This window comes from Thamnophis sirtalis, unplaced genomic scaffold (genome assembly GCF_051295495.1).
Source record: "Thamnophis sirtalis isolate CommonGarterSnake01/CBP01778 unplaced genomic scaffold, rThaSir2_p1.2 scaffold_7, whole genome shotgun sequence".
In the NCBI taxonomy this organism is placed as follows: Eukaryota; Metazoa; Chordata; class Lepidosauria; order Squamata; family Natricidae; genus Thamnophis; species Thamnophis sirtalis.
The window spans coordinates 20,574,131-20,593,836 of record NW_028261387.1 but is presented as its reverse complement, the minus strand read 5'-3'; the positions used below and the strand labels follow the sequence as shown (position 1 = coordinate 20,593,836).

The 19,706-nt window shown below is 40.4% G+C and overlaps 1 protein-coding gene across 1 annotated transcript in view; it reads left to right on the top strand.

Moving 5' to 3' along the window:
• Positions 1–19,706, top strand: part of MSH4 (mutS homolog 4) — a 77,545-nt gene that overhangs the window by 40,417 nt on the left and 17,422 nt on the right. Inside the window, exons 7-11 of the mRNA XM_087720781.1 lie at positions 2,763–2,935; positions 5,661–5,728; positions 8,573–8,647; positions 11,753–11,817; positions 13,382–13,551. Of these exons, the coding sequence (XP_087576907.1) occupies positions 2,763–2,935; positions 5,661–5,728; positions 8,573–8,647; positions 11,753–11,817; positions 13,382–13,551 (551 nt within the window). The remainder of the gene's footprint in view (positions 1–2,762; positions 2,936–5,660; positions 5,729–8,572; positions 8,648–11,752; positions 11,818–13,381; positions 13,552–19,706) is intronic.

The following is a 19,706-nucleotide window of genomic DNA, read 5'->3' as shown; positions in this document are numbered from 1 at the left end:
ATGCAATTTGCTCAAAGTGCTTATCTTGTTCTCACTATAGGCACAAATGTTAAATTTGTGCATTAATTTGTTGCATTAAGGTCAATATATTGCTGACATAAATTCTTGTGAACACATTCCTTATTTTGCTTGACAGAGCATACATGTTTTGTGTAGTTTAGTAAGATCACTATGAATAAATATTTAACATTTTGTCTTATGTGTTCTAATCACAGCATTAATTTGACAGATTGAGTAAATTATTTCCCTTTCACCAAGAAATAACATTTTTTTTCTAAAGAAGCTTTTTGATCTGTTTAGTCAGACATTAACAGACAAAATATACACTTGGATCATTAATGCATATTTTTATGCATTAATTTATTCACTCAATTTGGCTGCCACCAGTCTCAAACCTGCTTTAATGTATTGCATAATTATCATCTGAAATTTCAATCTTCCTGTATGCAAAGTTTTGGACCAGCTCCTTATAAGCTACTTGCATAAGCTTTCCCTGCCCCACAAATAGGCTGCTGTTGTACTGGATGTGCTGTGATATAAAACACAATTTGCTGCAGGCTCAATACTTTCTTTCTTTAAAGCACAAACTACTTTCTCTCCTAAGCTGACCTATCTAAGAACTAGAAGGGAAAATGTTGGTAGATATTTCAACTTTAACTAGCTTTTCTTAGCTAGAAGTGAAATAAAAATACAAAATACATATTTTCCAATTATAAATGCACAGCCTAGAAAATAGACATTTAACACAATTAGATCTACTTTAGAATAAACTTGTAAAATTTTACTCTTTGTTAGTTTCAGCAATGCAGATCTTCTGTTTAATCATAATGAAGTCCTATCTATTAATGTTTCTTTCCAGTGGGGGGATTCAAAAAATTTTATAACCAGTTCTGTGGGCATGGCTTGGTGGCCGTGGCATGGCTTGGTGGCCGTGGCTTGGTGGACATGGCAGGGGAAGGATACTGTAAAATCTCCATTTCCTCCTGATTAGCTGGGACTCAGGATTCAGAGAATAGATGGGGGCGGGGCCAGTCCAGAGGTGGGTTGCTGCTGGTTTGGCCCGGTTCAGCCTAACCGGTAGTGGCAGCGGCGGGAGACTTCGCCCACCCACCCAGACGCTTAGCAATAGCAATAGCAGTTAGACTTATATACCGCTTCATAGGGCTTTCAGCCCTCTCTAAGGGGTTTACAGAGTCAGCATATTGCCCCCAATAACAATCTGGGTCCTCATTTTACCCACCTCGGAAGGATGGAAGACTGAGTCAACCCTGAGCCGGTGAGATTTGAACAGCCGAACTGCAGAACTGCAGTCAGCTGAAGTAGCCTGCAGTGCTGCATTTAACCACTGCGCCACCTCGGCTCTCAGAAGCGTTGTGTGCAAACCGGTAGTAAACTGGTTCGCAACCCACCACTGGGCCAGTCAAAGGTAGTTTTTACCAGCTCTCCGAACTACTCAAAATTTCAGCTACTGGTTCTCCAGAACTGGAGAACCGGTCAGAACCTGCTGAATACCATCTCTGTTTCTTTCCCATATTATTAATTCTGGAATTTTCTAAATTGGTTTACGTTGGGTACTATTTCTCCATGAAACTGATAGAATATTTTTTTCCCTCCAGTACTAATCTTGTTAACTGTTCTGGTTGGAGTTGAGTAGATGTAAAATGCAGCCTAGATTTAAAAAGAATACAGGTAGTCCTTGTTTTAGCACAGTTCATTTAGTGACTGTTCAAAGTTACAATGGCACTGAAAAATGAGATCTATGACTGTTTTTCACACTTACGACCGTTGCAGCATATTCATGGTCACACGATCAAAATTCAGTCGCTTGGCAACTGACTCGTATTTATGGCGATTGCAATGTCCCAGAGTCATGTGATCCCCTTTTGCGACCTTCTGACAAGCAAAGCCAAAGGGGAAGCCAGATTTATTTACCAACTGAATTACTTACTTAACAACTGTAGTGATTCACTCCACATATGTAGCAAGAAATGTTTAAAAATGGGACAAAATTCATCAAACAAATGTCTCAGTTAGCAACAGAAATTTTGGGCTCAGTTGTGGTCATAAGTCAATAGTTACCTCTATTTAGCATAGGCAAAGTAGTTCAAGTACAAATGTAAGGTTACAGTGTTATTTGCTGGTTGGAAGCCTGAATCAAATGATGATTCAGTATGATCAAGGGCCGTAGGATCTGATACAACAATTCTGCCATTGTTCGTATTTCAACATTTGCATCTAGATATTGAATGTGTAGCATAGTCTTCATTTAAGGGGGACTTCTTAGCCAGAGATATAACATCAGATCAAAAAGCAAAGAGACATAAATGAAAGTAAACTAACATTAAATCTATCTCTAGTCATCAGGAAGAAATAACAAAACATTATTAAATTTTACACCATTAAGGAAAAATAAAATATTTTAAAAAATAGTTGATTGGATAGTTGATAATACTTTCCAAATTCACCATAACTAATGAATACATAATGGATGGGCATTCGAGAGAAAGAGCTAATGTTAAAGCAATTTAGGTGATATGATATTTTTTATAACCAATAAAACAGAACATACAGTATCATTGAGTTTATGCAACTTTGATAGGGGTGGATCCACCCTGTATTCTCCGCCATTGGAAAGGCTGTGATTTGTGCACATATAGTGTTGTCTGTTTTGAAAACTGAATTATTAGTATATAAATGTACACTTACATTTCCATTAACTTTATTTAATGAGACTGTTTTTCAAATTTGCATTGTTTTCAAAGGAAAGGCCATACTCTTTTTGGCATTCTGAATTATACTAAGACACCAGGAGGAAGTCGAAGACTTCGGTCTAATATTCTGGAACCTCTGATTGATGCTGATAGTATCAACACAAGATTGGATTCTGTTCAAGAGCTCCTTCAGGATGAGGAATGCTTTTTTGGTCTTCAGTCAAGTAAACAAATTCTGCTTTGTAAAAGGAATAAAATAGTTTATAGGTACACTGGTGCAGCGTACAGGTAGTCCTTGACTTACAACAATTTATTTAATGACTGTTCAAAATCAGAACACCACTGAAAAAAGTGACTTATGACAGTTTTTCACACGACCATTGCAACATCCCCCTAGTCACATGATCATAAATCAATCACTTGGCAACTGACTCATATTTATGACGGTTACAAGGTCCCAAGGTCATGTGATCAGCCTTTACGGCCTTCTAACATGCAAAGTCAATGGGGAAGCAAGATTTACTTAACAACCATGTTACTGACTTTGCAGCATCCCCATGATCGTGTGATCAAAATTCAAATGCTTGGCAACTGAATCATATTTATTACCGTTGCTGTGTCCAAAAGGCCATGTGATCCCCTTTTGCGACCTTCTGACAAGCAAAGTCAAATGAGGAAGTCAGATTCACTCAACAACTGATTTACTAACTTATCAACTGCAGTGATTCACTTCACATGTGTTGCAAGTAAGATTGCAAAATGGGACAAAATTAATCTAACAAATGTTTCACTTAGCAACCGAAAATTTGAGCTCAATTGTGGTCATAAGTCAAAGACTACCTGTATTGTATTTAGTTTTCAAAACTTCTGAATGTATTAGTTCATATCATTAATAAGTTAGTATTGTAAATAAGTTACCCAAATGTAATAAGTTAGCAAGTTAAATATAGGACAGGAATTTTAAAAAATGTTTTACCTATGTTTAATTATAGTTCAAGAACAAAGAAATACAAGAGGCTCAGTAAATAAAAAGATTAAATTATGAAAAAATCCAGAGACAATAATGAAAATAAGGTATCAGAGAATTTCAGGAAGGATTTTAAAACCTTCTTGGACAATTGATTACATAAAAAGAAAAGCAGTTACTGCATAATTACAGGAGAATGAAAATTACTGGCCATTTTCAATTGCCATTGGGTATCTAAAAATATTTTAAGAGCATATGTGATATAGATTCAACTTCTCTATCTGAGCACAAACAAGTGCAGGAATTTAATTTATCTAACTAATTGTCATCCTAATTGGTAGTATTCCAGTTCATGTCAAAGTAAAATATCTCCAATGAGGAGCATGAAATATATTTTTAAAAATTTAAACTGAGGAACAAGGGAGCGATAGCACTGTAGAAAAATATGGAAAATATTAGCTCTATCAATCTGAATATCTAAATCCCAAATTCTCTGCTTCAGTTCAGCCAGAGTTTAATCAAAGCCAAGAGCAGAGCATGCTGACAAGTAAGGGCTGCAATACACCAAATCATTGTTAATTTGTCTCCTTAGGGTAGATCTAGCTGGTGATGTGAGATTTGCTCAAAGACTTCCATTAGGCGAAATTTATGTCAGCCAAATTGGACCATTATGTGCACGATCAAAAGGAATTATTTATATCTGTAAAAAAAGGGGGAGAACAGCACAGTGGCCCACATACAGAATTTAATTTTAATTTTTTTTTTGACAAAATTAAATGTTTACCAGGCTTTTACAGTTTGTCAATTGAGAAATTCATTTTTGAACCTCAAAAGGTGAAACTGGAGGTCATTCAGAGGGAGATTCATCAAGAAGCTGGTCATGGGCTTTGTTGCCTTGGGACACAGTAAATTACCAAAAAAGTATGTAGTCCAAGTCTCTAGAGATTTGGTATTATTTTCAGAGTTAACTCTGGCTGGAAGTTGAGAAACAAGACTCCAAAACAGAGAATAATTTTTATTGATGATAGCCCACTGGATGATTTAGATTTTTAAAATTTGTGGAGGTTTTTTTTTCCCTTTTAAAAGCTTCTTATTGCATTTCTTTAAGGACTAAAATGTTTCATGTTAGGAAGAATCATTATATATATAGGCATTTTTATAAGCTAGAATTACATTTTGAGTCAAGATTGGATCAGTAGTTAAACTAATGTGAAGAAGATTGCTGGGCAGACTGAATATACTTTTGGACAAGGGTAATGATTCTTTGATAAGTAGAGATTATTTCATGGAGGTTGACTGCACATGGATTGTTTTAGGAGAGTAGCTAATGGGGCAGCAAAAACAGAAAAAGTGCCATGGACAGTCTACTAATCCAAATCGGTCTGTTTCCTGTCCGAAGGAATGAATCATTGAATGATCTTGAGTAACTAGATTCAATTAAATGAAAAGCAAAGACACCCGTTATTTGTATGTGATCATCATCTGGACAAAGAGTGTAAAAATGCTGGAAAATACTTAAGGAAAGGGGGAAGATGTTTGTAATTAGCATTGTCCAACGTGCAGAACAGCGCAATAGCACCAAAACAATCACCTCACAATGGTATCTACTGTATGTTCATTTTTTTGCTTGCCATTATTCCCTAATCCCCACATCATGTTTATAAAATATAGTTATTTCATGGTGTAACTGGAGAAAGGAATAAGGGAATGGAGGCAGATAATTTTACATTCTAGCAAATATACCATAATTTCCACATATACTATACAGAAAGCAGATCTCCATCTCAATATTGATTATGTTATCACAAATCTAATTTCTGTCCTTTTAATAAAAAACATGAAACTTGTAATACACATATCTTGAATTCTAAACGTTTTTGAATTTGAATAATTTTGTATGTATAGAAATAAACCCTAGAATTTAAGTTTAATTGGTTTGTGGATTAAATGAAAAGTTCTGTTTGGGTTTTTTTTCCCCCCAGTTATAGGAAGATTTTTGGACACTGAACAATTACTTTCAGTTTTAGTACAAATTCCAAAGCAAGATACGGTATGTTTATAAATATTTTAATGAAATACATTATAAATATTGATCAATTATCTATCTCTATTGCTTCTCTGTTTTAGAGAACTCTGTACTCATAGAGAATATGAATCAAAACCACTTTCTGAAAAGATATTCAGATATGAATACAGGTGAAAGTCAAAAAATTAGAATATCGTGCAGAAGTTCATTTATTTCAGTAATGCAACTTAAAAGGTGAAACTAATATATGAGATAGACTCGTTACATGCAAAGCAAGATAGTTGAAGCCATGATTTGTCATAATTGTGATGATTATGGCTTACAGCTCATGAAAACCCCCAATCCACAATCTCAGAAAATTAGAATATTACATGCAATCAATAAAACAAGGAGTGTACCTAGAACAATATCGGATCTCTGAAAAGTATAAGCATGCATATGTACTCAGTACTTGGTTTGGGCCCCTTTTGCAGCAATTACTGCTCAAGGCGGCGTGGCATGGAAGCTATCAGCCTGTAGCACTGCTGAGGTGTTATGGAAGACCAAGATGCTTCCATAGCGGCCTTCAGCTTTTCTGCATTGTTCTGTCTCATGTCTCTCATCTTTCTCTTGGCAATGCATAGATGGGGTTCAGGTCAGGTGAGTTTGCTGGCCAATCAAGCACAGTAATCCCACGGTCATTGAACCAGGGGAAGTTGGGATTTTGGTCCTTTTGGCAGTGTGGGCAAGTGCCAAGTCCTGCTGGAAAATGAAGTCAGCATCCCCATAAAGCTCATCTGTGGAAGGAAGCATGAAATGCTCCAAAATCTCCTGATAGATGACTGCGTTGACCCTGGGCTTAATGAAGCACAGTGGACCAACACCAGCAGATGACATAGCTCCCTAAATCAGCACAGACTGTGGAAACTTCACACTGGACTTCAAGCATCTTGCAGTGTGTGTGTCAGCCTCTGTTTTGCTGCTTGCTTTCAGCTGCCATTGAAACAGAGAGGGAGGGCATTGTATTTGGGTGGAGAAGTGACTGTAAAAAGGGAGTTGTTCTCACCATCTACTGCGCATGCTGCAAAGAGAGGAGTTGCCGCCAAGGCCAGCTGTCCGGCATACCAGCCTGATGATGCTTTTTGAAGATGTCTCCCACATGACACTTGTGGGGTGTACGGATTGGATTATGGGTTAGGGTTACCAAGGGGAAGGGGTTGGGTCACATATTGATATCTATGATTATGCGCTTTTGCCTCAGATCTTGCTTTGCCTAGCCTACTCATGACCAATAAAAGTACTCTTTTATGGAGTTGAATGGTTTCTTTCTTGGTTACTGAGGGAAGCAGCCCTGACAGTGTGCCTCTCCATTCTTCCTCCATACTCTGGATCCTTGGTTTCCAAATGAGATGCAAACATTGCTCTCTCATCAGAAAAGAGGACTTTGGATCACTGACCAGGTCTGTTTTTCTTTTTCTTTAGCCCAGGTAAGACGCTTCTGATGTTGTTTGTTGTTCAGGAGCGGCTTGACAAGAGGAATATGACATATGTCATATGTCCAGGATCCATCTGTGTGTGGTGGCTCTTGATGCACTGACTCCAGCCTCAGTCCACTTCTTGTGAAAGTCCCCAACACTTTTGAATGGCCTTTTCCTGGCAATCCTCTCCAGGCTGCGGTTATCCCTGCTGTTTGTGCACCTTTTTCTTCCACACTTTTCCCTTCCACATAACTTTCTATTAATGTGCTTTGATACAGCACTTTGGGAACATCCAACTTCTTTTGCAATTACCTTTTGAGGCTTTCCCTCCTTTATGGAGGATGTCAATGATGGTTTTCTGCACAACTGTCAGGTCAGCAGTCTTTCCCATGATTGTGATTCCTACTGAACCAGACTGAGAGACCATTTAAAGGCTCAGGAACCCTTTGCAGGTGTTATGGCTTAATTAGCTGATTAGAGTGGGACACTTTGAGCTTAGAATATTGCACCTTTTCACAATATTCTAATTTTCTGAGATTGTGGATTTGGGCTTTTCATGAGCTGTAAGCCATAATCATCATAAGTATGACAAATCATGACTTGAATTATCTTGCTTTGCATGTAATGAGTCTATCTCATATATTAGTTTCACCTTTTAAGTTGCATTACTGAAATAAATGAACTTTTTCACAATATTCTAATTTTTTGAGTTTCACCTGTATGGAGAGATATTTTTATCCTTGGCATTGTACTAGAGTGTTAAAAATGTTGGATTCTCTGTAATTTATTTGTAAATTCTTTTAACTTGGCAGAACCAGTTATGATATTGCTATTTTCTAATAATGCACAATAGAATTTATAATTAGTTGTTTCATTTTCACTAAATATATGATTTTGTTTTAATAACACAAAATTAAACTCTTAAAGTTTTTTTTTAATCAATAATCAAGTGGTTAATTATTATTGGACTGGATGACTGTAAAATTTTCTATAAATAATTAGTAGAAAATGACATGAAAGTCTTTATTTAAACAAGTCAGAAGAAATAGTTGTTGCTCAACTTAGAAACCACATCTCTTTTTTCCTTCCCTTTATTTCCTTTCTATTTTTTCTTCAAACCTTGACAGTATGAGATTACCCAATGTTAATACCAGAGGGATGCAGTATAACACTGCCAAACTAAACAGTCTAAGAATGAACAATTTATTGGAGAACAGCCGGAAATATATATTTTATATTTTCCTTGTAAGTACAATAACCAGAGCTAGAATGTTTCTAACATTCTAGCTCAGGTTATTGTACTTACAAGGAAAATAGTAATGATAGTTAAGCACAAATAATTATGATAATGAACAGTATCTCGGCTGTTTTCTATTGTACCAACAATGACCTTGATGTGTTTTTAAAACAGGTTAATGCATCTGAATCAAAGATAACCAATTTAATTTATCTGAAGCATACTTTGGAACTTGTGGAGCCTTTGAAGGTATCATATCCTAAAATATGTAAATGCCAATTATGGTTATCATTTCATTAATTCTCAAATCAAGGAATATATACTACTAAATCAGAACTTTACACTCTATCTTGTTACTTTATCAGTGGGAGGAATTGCTTTTCTCCTATTTAAAACATTATTTTCAAGCTACCCAGAATGTGTTACACCAAACAGTAGATAACGGAGACACTAGGATATCACCTGATCCTCAAATATGACAGTGTCTGTATACCTAAATACACCCCAGTTCACAGTCACACACTGATCTCTCAGATTGTCCAATCCCTGTATATTTACTTGCTGGACTCTCTACTCATTGCTTGCAGCTATCTGATACCCATGGGTTTATATATGTGTGCACAAGAAGGCAGATTAAAAATAGGTGGAAGGAAATTCAGAGTCAACATGCTTAATCTTTGCCCAAAACATACCAAGGAGCCTACAGGTGGTCCTCGATTTACAACCACAATGGAGTCCAAAATATATGTGGCTAAGTGAGACAAGATTTATGTGGCTAAATGAGATTGAGATTTGTTTTATTTATATGCTGCCCTATTCCCTACAGGGACTCATGGCAGCGAACAACTCAAGCGGGAAAGGGAACACACAAATACAAGACAAATATTTAAGATAGCCAGCAACCACACCTGTCGAGAGGGGAAGGGAGCTCATCAACCTCAGGCCTGCCGACACAGCCAGGTTTTAACGGCTTTTCGGAAGGCCTGGAGAGAGGTGAGGGTCCGAATCTCTGCGGGGAGTTCGTTCCAAAGGGCTGGAGCTGCAACAGAGAAGGCCCTCCCCCGGGTCGTAGCCAGATGGCATTGGCTGGTAGACGGAACCCGGAGGAGGCCGACCCTGTTCGATCTAATGGGTCTTTTGCCCCATTTTACTACCTTTCTTGCCACAGTTGTTAAGTAAATCACTGCAGTTGTGAAGTTAGTAACATGGTTGCTAAGTGAATCTTGCTTCCCCATTGTCTTTTCTTATCAGAAGGTCACAAAAGTTCACATGACCCCAGGACATTGCAACCATCATAAATATGAACTAGTTGCCAAGTGTCCGAAGTTTGATTGCATGACCATGTGGATGCAAGTATCATAAGTGTGGAAAATGGTCACAAATCATTTTTTTCAGTTCTGTTGTAATCTTGAACGGTCACTAAATGAACTGTTGTAAGTCAAGGACAGCCTTGAAAATGGTAAATCATACTGTAACTGCCTCCATTACAGTATATCTTTTCCAAGCTGTCAAACTGAACTCTTTTAGATAGCAAGAAGGCTATATGTTTCCTTAAAATAATAATATGGAAAAGGCACATAATGCTTCAAAGGCATTTTACAGATAATATTGTTCATATATTTTCCATAGAAGCTGGGAGGAAGTGACCTGACTGCATATAGAGAATATTTGATTGAGATTCTCTATAACCTTTAGAACCAATCTGTTCTATAACCTTTATGCTTGATTCTTGTCGTTCATGCTTACTTAAAAGTTCATACTTGTCGGAATTATTATCTGGTAAATAATTAATACCACCTTCAAGAAAGGAATAGTCTCTTTATAACTGCTGTAGTCCTGATCACTCTTGTGGAATATCTTTGCCAGAAGAACATCAGATGTGGGATCTTTTGATCATGTTTTTAGTTGCTCACGCAAAAACATAAGCTTAGCCAATTAGCCATGTCCTAATAACACATAGATAGAGCTACTGCAATCGTTTGATAGTTTGCTTCTATGAAAATGCACAGAACTGATTTTAACCTTTTAAAATTCTAAATAGTATGGTACTATCATTGTGGGCACATACCTATCAGGGAATTAATAGATTAAACTATGATATATCAAAACTATATTTTAGAGTACCTGCTTAGGGGGCCTCCATGTCATGAAATAAACTGGATAGTAACAACTATTAATACTTTTGAGTCAGGATGTCTTGTTGTGGCATTTACTTCCTCTGCCTGTTTAGCAGGAATCAGTGTTATTTTTCTTTGTTTAATACATGAAAGCTTTTCAATATAATTTCATTAAGGTAAATTAATTAACAAAGTGAAGGTATGACTGACACAACAGTAATGCAAACAACAGGAATAATCTAACTTCGTAGCTAATAATGTGATAATTTGCAAAGAAAAAAGGGGAAGAGTCCTTTAAAGACATATTGCTCCGAAGCCTTCTTCTTTCCTTTATCAAAAAAGTCGCTCTTCTAAATGAAAATTGACACAAGATAAATATCAGTTATTTTCTGTAAATCTGGTGAAGATTTTGCCTTTGGCAGTTGTATGATGATTTTTAGCAGCTCCTGAGCCCCTGTTTGATACATTCCAAATACCAATACAGTTAGTGATATATTTTATGATGTAGCTAAGAATATATGCAATTTTAATAGCAACAGCACTTAGACTTATATACCACTTTACAGCCCTCTCTAAGCAGTTTACACAGTCAGCCTATTGCCCCCAACAAGCTGGCTCCTCATTTTAACGACCTCGGAAGGATGGAAGGCTGAGTCAACCTTGAACCAGTGAGACCTGAACTGACAAACTGCTGGCAGTCGGTGATCAGCAGAAGTAGCCTGAAGTACTGCATTCTAACCACTGCACCACCACGGCTCTTAATATGATTCAGAGTCATTTTACTAATTCAGATACCTACCTCATATAAAACAATGCTAGAACAAATCAAAATCATATGTACTAATGTTCTAACACCTGAGTTGTATTTCTAATAACAAGAAGAAAAAAAACTATAGTTTTTTTTCAGATGTACAGTTATTTTTCTTCAATTTATAATTTATTACATTGATACATATAATATTTTACAATGTTTTGGTTTAAGTACTCATTTTTGTGGTGAAATTGGCATGAATCAATTTTAAAAAGTGATTACTTTTTAAATTATTTAGTTGATACTATTTAAGCCAATTCTTTTGTGCATATATTTGTTATACTGTAATTTTTGATTTACTTATATTTTAAATGATTAAAAAAATAAAGTTATATTACCTTCCATCCAAATCTTAGTGAAGTAAGATAGTAATACATTAACATTCCTATACTCTTGTTCATAGACATTTTAATTTTATTTAAACAGGAAGCCTTAAAAAGCTATAAGACGCCATTGTTAAAAGCTTATTATAGCTCTTTGGAAGATAGCAGGTAAATAGAATTTTATATCTAACATTTTATATTAAACAATAAAGGTTATTTACTACTCATTATAATTGTTGGTATTACTCCTGATAAGAAAGACAGAATAGAATAGAATAGAATTCTTTATTGGCCAAGTGTGATTGGACACACAAGGAATTTGTCTTTGGTGCATATACTCTCAGCGTACATAAAAAGACAAGATAAATTCATCAAGAATCATAAGGTACAGCACTTAATAATAGTCATAGGGTACAAACAAGCAATCGGGAAACAATCATTATAAATATAAATCATAAGAATTCAAGCAACAAAGTTACAGTCCTACAGTCATAAGTGGGAGGAGATGGGTGATAGGAACGATGAGAAGACTAATAGTAATAATAATGTAGCCTTGGTGAATGATTTGCTGGTGGTGAGAGAATTATTTGTTTAGCAGAGTGATGGCGTTCTGGAAAAAACTGTTCTTGTGTCTAGTTGTCTTGGTGTGCAGTGTTCTATAGTGTCATTTTGAGGGTAGGAGTTGAAACAATTTATGTCCAGGATGTGAGGGGTCTGTAAATATTTTCATGGTCCTCTCTTTGACGCCTGCGGTGTACAGGTCCTCAATGGAGGGCAGATTGGCAGTAATTGTTTTTTCTGCAGTTCTGATTATCCTCTGAAGTCTGTGTTGTCTGGCAGAAGGGTTGCAGAACCAAACCAGACAGTTATAGAGGTGCAGATGATAGACTAAATAATTCCTCTGTATCAGCAGCTGAAGTGTATCAGCAGCTCCTTGGGCAGTTTGAGCTTCCTCAGATGGCACAGAAAGAACATTCTTTCTTGTGCTTTTTTGATGTTTTTGATATTAGGTGTCCATTTTAGGTCTTGAGATATGATAGAACCTAGAAATTTGAAGGTCTCTACTATTGATATGGTGTTGTCTAGTATCGTAAGAGGTGGTAGTATGGTAGATTTTCTCCCAAAGTCTACCACCATTTCCACGGTTTTGAGGGTGTTCAGTTCCAGATTGTTCCGGTTGCCCCACAAGGCTAGTTGTTCAACCTCCCATCTGTATGCAGTTTCATCGTTGTCTCGAATGAGATCAATCACTGTTGTATCATTTTCAAACTTCAGTGGTTTAATAGATGGATCATTTGAGATTCAGTTATTGATATAGAGTGAGAAGCGAAGTGGAGAGAGCACACAGCCTGCTTTGGGGGGGGGAATCCTGTGCTAATTGTACAGGTATCTGATGTGATTTTGCCTAGCTTCACCTGCTGTTTCCTGTCTGTTAGGATTTAGGATTTAGTAGTATTTAGATTTAAGTAAGTAATTATTAACTTGTTTTAAACTTATCTATCACAATGAAACTGTAACTAACTAAAGAATCCTGACAGAAATAGTATTGTTTCAAGAAAAATAGTTTTTGAGATAATAATGAAAAATAAATATTGCATTAAGCAATTCAAGCTATATGTACATAGTGAAATTATAAAAATACATTATCTGAGTTGGGATAAAAAATCTTTTAGGCAGTTAATACATTGTGAAATATAACTATCATTTCTACAATTATGTATAATTTCTCTAGGTTTGGGATCATTCTTGAAAAGATTAAAACTGTTATTAATGATGATACAAGATACACAAAAGGATGTTTGAATATGAGAACTCAGAAGTGCTATGCAGTGAAACCTAATATTAATGAATTTCTTGATATAGCACGAAGAACGTACACTGAAATTGTGGATGATATAGCTGGTATGGAAAGACAATTTAGAATAATAATTTACTAGAATATGTTTGTTTATTTGTTTATTTATTATTAAATGTACTTGCTACCATCTCACCATGGGGCTGGCTTACAACAGTAGAATATAAAACATCTAAATTTAACAGTGAAACAATAAAAATAAATATTGAAAGTACAGCAATATATACTTTTTAATAATTTACAATATAGTTCAGAGTATTAGTGCATTCAGAAGTATATGTCTTACAAATAAATATATGAATGTATATTTAAGGAAATGCAGTCTTAAATTTTAAGTGTTTATGTCAAATAAGAAGATTATTTGAAGATTATAAAATGTTATTCACATTGGACAACATCTCCTAGAATATTCTTCTTTCATGACTATTTTGAAATAAATGGGAATTGTGTCATTGGTCCTATGCAATCAAAGCTTTAATAATTTATTTATATTTGTTTGCCAGCTGACAAATGAAAAAAATGATATCAGAAAGAAGCGAGTATAGAATAGGTGGTAGAGAGATGCATATATTAGAATAGAATAGGAAGGAGAGTTACATGTGATATAAATTTGTTTTATATGGATCATGACAGAGCTAGTGTATGGAACAGAGATCTCTACTTGTGGCCCTCTAAGTCATATTGTTTGGGTCCTTCCTCCCTCTCTCCCTCCCTCCCTCCCTCCCTCTGTTTTGAATTTATATGTGGAAAAGGGTTGCCATATGAATTTTTTAATGTGGAGAATAAAGTAGAAAACACTACTTTTAAGGATTTAACATTTTTTAAAGAAGGAAGCTGTTTACATGCTTTGGAATGATAAAGAGGAATAATTTTTTCCTCTTTTCATATTAATATGAATTAATTATGTTTTCTATTTTCATATTAATATGAATTAATATACTGATTAATTCTCCCATGCCCTGCTGGAGAGTCCAAGCATGGGTTAAATTCAGTTTATTTGCCCAAGGACTGAGTTAATTTTTTTAGCTATGCCTCCTCTCCTCATTGAGGACCAGTTCAAAAACTCAGTCCAGCCCAGTTCAGACGTGTTTTTAGGGAGTTCCTCAGTTTTTGGGTGAATAGACTGGGACTCTCCTAGTTAGATAGATATTTTCTTATTTTTGTCATCATCGTAGTCAGGAGAAAAATTACGCTTTAAAATGAGGTTCCTGTTAAATTGCTGAGAGGACTTCTGAGGTTCCTGGCTCTCCGTTTGCTAACAGAGCCGAGGTTCGTTGGGGAGCTTGTCCGGCGATGGCTGGCAAACGCGGGGGCGGCAGGAAGCTTCCTTCCCCCCCCCCCAGCTGTCGTTTAACTGTTTATCACTCTGAGATCCTGGCGGAGGCTCTAGATTGCGTCTGGCAGCTCCCTTATCGCCCAAAGAAGTTCGGCGGCCAATTTGAAGCCATTTTGGCATGCTTTCAAGCTCTGGCCATTGCAGCTACCGCACTTTCACTCTCAGCAAGCAGATAGCTGCGGGGGAGTTTTTTAGCCTTAGTTCGGGGCCCCGGCAAGGCTTCCTCCCCCAAGAAGACCTACAGTGAGTAGCTTTTTTAGTTTTTATTATTAAACATTTATAGGCCGCCCTTTTCCCTGAGGGGACTCAGGGCGGCTTACAATAATAGGGGAGGGGAGTGCAGGACAAAACACAAAAGAAACTGTGAATAACAAATAATTAGCAGTAAAAACACAACATTCATTCAACATTCGGGAGGGGCGAGAGTAAGTCTTATCCCCAGGCCTGACAGGATAGCCAGATCTTGAGGGCTGTGCGGAAGGCCTGGACGGAGGGTGCGGATCTCCACGGGGAGATTGTTCCATAGCGTCGGAGCTGCAACTGAGAAGGCTCTCCTTCGCGTAGTCGCCAGTCGGCACTGACTGGCGGATGGAATTCGGAGGAGGCCCACTCTATGCAATCTGATGGGACGGAGGGAGGTAATCGGCAGAAGGCGGTCTCTCAAATAGCCAGATCCACTACCATGGAGCGCTTTATGAGTGGTAAGTAGGACCTTGAAGTGCACCCGGAGATCCACAGGTAGCCAGCGCAGCTCACGGAGGATCGGTGTTATGTGGGCGAACCGTGGTGCGCCCACAATCACTCGCGCAGCTGCATTCTGGACTAGCTGCAGTCGCCGGATGCTCTTCAAGGGCAGCCCCATGTAGAGCACATTGCAGTATTCCAGCCTAGAGATCACAAGGGCTCGAGTGACTGTTGTGAGGGCCTCCCGGTTCAGGTAGGGCCGCAACTGGTGCACCAGGCGAACCTGGGCAAATGCCCCCCTGGTCACAGCTGACAAGTGATGGTCGAAACTCAGCTGTGGGTCCAGGAGGACTCCCAAGTTGCGGACCCTGTCTGAGGGGTATAAATTTTGACCCCCCAGCCTGAGTGTTGGAACGTCGGCCGAATTGTTGGGAGGGAAACACAACAGCCACTCGGTCTTGTCCGGGTTGAGTACCAGTTTGTTAGCTCTCATCCAGTCTTTAACAGCCTCCAGACCCCGGTTCATCACGTCCACCGCTTCATTGAGTTGTCACGGGGCGGACAGATACAACTGTGTATCATCCGCGTATTGATGGTATTTTATCCCGTGCCTCCGCATGATCTCGCCCAGCGGTTTCATGTATATGTTAAATAGCAGGGGGGATAAGACCGAAAACTGCGGCACCCCATAAGTTAGGGGCCTCGGGGACGATCTCTGCCCCCCCACTGACACCGACTACGACCTGTCCGAGAGGTAGGAGGAGAACCACTGCAGAACAGTGCCGCCCACCCCCACCTCCCGCAGTCATCGCAGAAGGATACCATGGTCGATGGTATCGAAAGCCGCTGAGAGGTCAAGGAGAACCAGGATGGACGCATGGCCTCCATCTCTGGCTGTCCAGAGATCATCGGTCAATGCGACCAAAGCAGTTTCTGTGCTGTAACCGGGCCTGAAGCCGGACTGGAAGGGGTCAAGATAGTTAGCTTCCTCCAAGGTACGCTGAAGCTGGAAGGCCACCACCTTCTCAACAACCTTCCCCACGAAGGGGAGGTTGGAGACTGGACGGTAGTTATTAAGAACGGCTGGATCCAAGGACGGTTTCTTCAGGAGGAGTCTCACCACCGCCGCCTTGAGCGGGGTGGGGAAGTACCCCTCCCGAAGAGAGGCGGTAACAACCGCCTGGATCCAGCCTCGTGTCACCTCCCTGCTATTGGCAACCAGCCAGGAGGGACACGGGTCCAGTATACAGGTGGAGGCACTCACAGCTCGCATAGCCTTGTCCACATCCCCGGAGGCAACATCCTGAAACTCAACCCAGAGATGGTCTGCCAAGTCATTCCCTTGTGTCTCGGCTGGATCTGCGGGAGTGGAGTCCAGGTCCGACCGAAACCGAGCAACTTTGTCCGCCAAGAACTGAACATACTCCTCAGCCCTGCCCTGTAAGGGGTCTCCCGTCTCCCTCCTATTTAGGAGGGAGCGGGTTATCCTAAACAGGGTGGCTGGGCGGGACTCGGCGGACGCTACCAAGGTGGCAATGTGTGTTCTTTTAGCTGTTCTTAATGCCCGGATGTAATCCTTGGTGCATGCTGTCAAAAGTGCTCGGTTCGACTCGGACCTATCGGACCTCCACACGTGCTCTAGGCGTCTCCTCCGGCGCTTCATCTCCCGGAGCTCCTCGGTAAACCAAGGAGGCCTCTGGGATCCGCCGACCCGGAGGGGCCGTAGTGGCGCAATCCGGTCAAGAGACTCCGATGCTGCCGAGTGCCAGGCAGCAACAAGAGTCTCCGCCGAACTGTGGGCGAGAGTATCAGGAATATCCCCAAGCTCCGTCTGGTATGATCTCATTACCCCTCAGACCAAGATCACAAATCCACTGCTCCGAGAGGAATATGAGGTCGAGCGTGTGACCCGCTGAGTGGGTTGGGCCTCGAATTACCTGGGTCAAGCCCATGGCTGTCATGGAAGCCATGAACTCCTGTGCTCCATCAGAGTGTTCACCGAGCGAAGGCAAATTGAAGTCCCCCAGAACCATAAGTCTAGGGAACTCAATCGCCAGCTCGGCTACCGACTTGAGGAGCGAGGGGAGGGCTGCTGCAACGCAGTTGGGAGGCAGGTACGTTATCAGCAGACCCACTTGACCCTTGAGGTCCAGCTTCACCAGTAGGGACTCACACCCGACAAGCTCCGGAGCAGGGATCCTACGAGGTGCTAAAGACTCCCGGACTACAATAGCTACACCGCCACCCCTTCCCTGGGCTCTCGGCTGATGAAGCACCTGAAATCCATCTGGGCACATCTCTACGAGGGGGACTCCTCCCTCCGTGCCCAGCCATGTCTCAGTAATACATGCCAGGTCTGCCCTTGGGAGAGCTTTGGCCCTCGGGTCATACTCCCATCCGGAGGACATTTCTGCATGGTGCACAGCTTCTATCGACTTGCTCCTGTGCCAGTCCTACTGCTTTTGCAGCCTTGAAGACTACAGGCGAAGACATCATGGCTGAAAGAAGCAAGAAGGAGCCAGAGGACAATCCAGAACCCTCATCGAAACGCAGTAGGCCAGATCCTCCTGAGGTGGAAAAGGGGATCAAAGGCACTAAAGGGAAGGGGACCTTTAACCCCAGAGGTGGCAAGGCCTTATCTAAGGCTGAGGCCCGCAGGCATAGGGCTCTAGAAAAGACCTTTGAAAGGGCCAGAAGACTGTCTATTTCATCTGGACAGCCATCTAGGGATCCTAGTCCCTTGCCCCAGCCTCAAGAGGTTTTTCCCCAGGATTCTCCAAGGGAGTGTAATTCTCCCCCAGTTATGAAGGAGGAATTTCAAGCCTCTTCACCTGCAGCTTCCCTGGGTTATCCAGAGTCTTCCTCCATCCAGGAAGAAATATGCCCTTTTGGCTGCTCTACTCTTAAGGAGAACCAGTTCCCTCTAGACAGGCTGGCAGGGAGGGTCCAGAAACATCAAGATCCCCTGAGGATCAGGGGCCCAACCTGTCGTCTCAGATGCAAAGGGCCATTGAACAGGCCATTGAGAGGGGCATAGAGGCTGGTATTCGAAAGAAGCTCCAGGCCTCCAAAGCCACTTCTGCCAAGACTATCCAGAAGCCTGCCCCAGGGGATCAGGTACAAGGTCCCCTTCACCACAGAGGAATTTGTCCTGGAAGAGGACAATGCAGAGGAGCAGGAATTTTCAGAGGATGAGAATCCTCCTCCTGAAAAACCTGCCTTTACTGGCTTATTCCGCCCTTCCATATTTAAGTCAATATTGCATAAGGCCAAGGCTTTTACCCAATTGGGAATTACTACCCAGGGTTCCACTAATACCTTTGAATCTCAGGATTTGAAGGAAGGGCTTTTTGATGAGACCACCCCGGCACAGGAACTAGTTCTGGCGCCGGACATGTTTGTCAATGTGATTCAGTGCCAGTGGGCCCAACCAGGCTCCCTGACCAGTCCCAGAATGGTAGACAAAACTTTTTACTCTGTGGAGAGCAAACTAGACGATTTGTTGCAACTGCCACAGATGGATACCCCAATTATCTCCCTCACCTCCAATTCTGTCCTTCCCACTGACCTCCTTGAGGGCCTCAAAGCCGAGGACAAAAAGGCAGAGAAAGCCTGCCACAAAATCCACCAAGTGGCCGCTTGGTCCATAAGGGCTTCTTCCTCAGTGTCATTTTTTACTAGAGCTTCGGTACTGTGGCTGAGGCAGCTGAGAGCTCATCCCCCTTCAACAGGGTCCAGGTGGAGGCACGATCTTAATAAGATAATTGCGGCTATAGAATATTCGGCTTACGCTTCACTCAATGCAGCCAAGTTTGTCTCCTGGGCCTTAGCATCTAATATGACCTCATGCCGTCTGCTGTGGCTCTGTCACTGGCAGGTGGACATGAAGTCAAAATGGAAGTTGGCCTCCGCCCCCTTCAAAGGCGGACAACTGTTTGGGGAACCCTTGGAAAAGTTCTTAATTGAAACCAAGGATAAGAGGAAAGTTCTTCCTGCCACCACTAAGAAGCCAGACAAAAAGGGGGGTTCCTTTTTTTGGAGGCAGTCCTTTCAAGGGTCTGATTCCTCAAATGCGGGTACCTCTTATTAGAGGTCATATCCCCAGGGAAATGACCGTGGATAGAATATAGCCAATTTCAGGGACAAGGGTCATCACCAGCAACAGTCCTTTCGACACCCTTT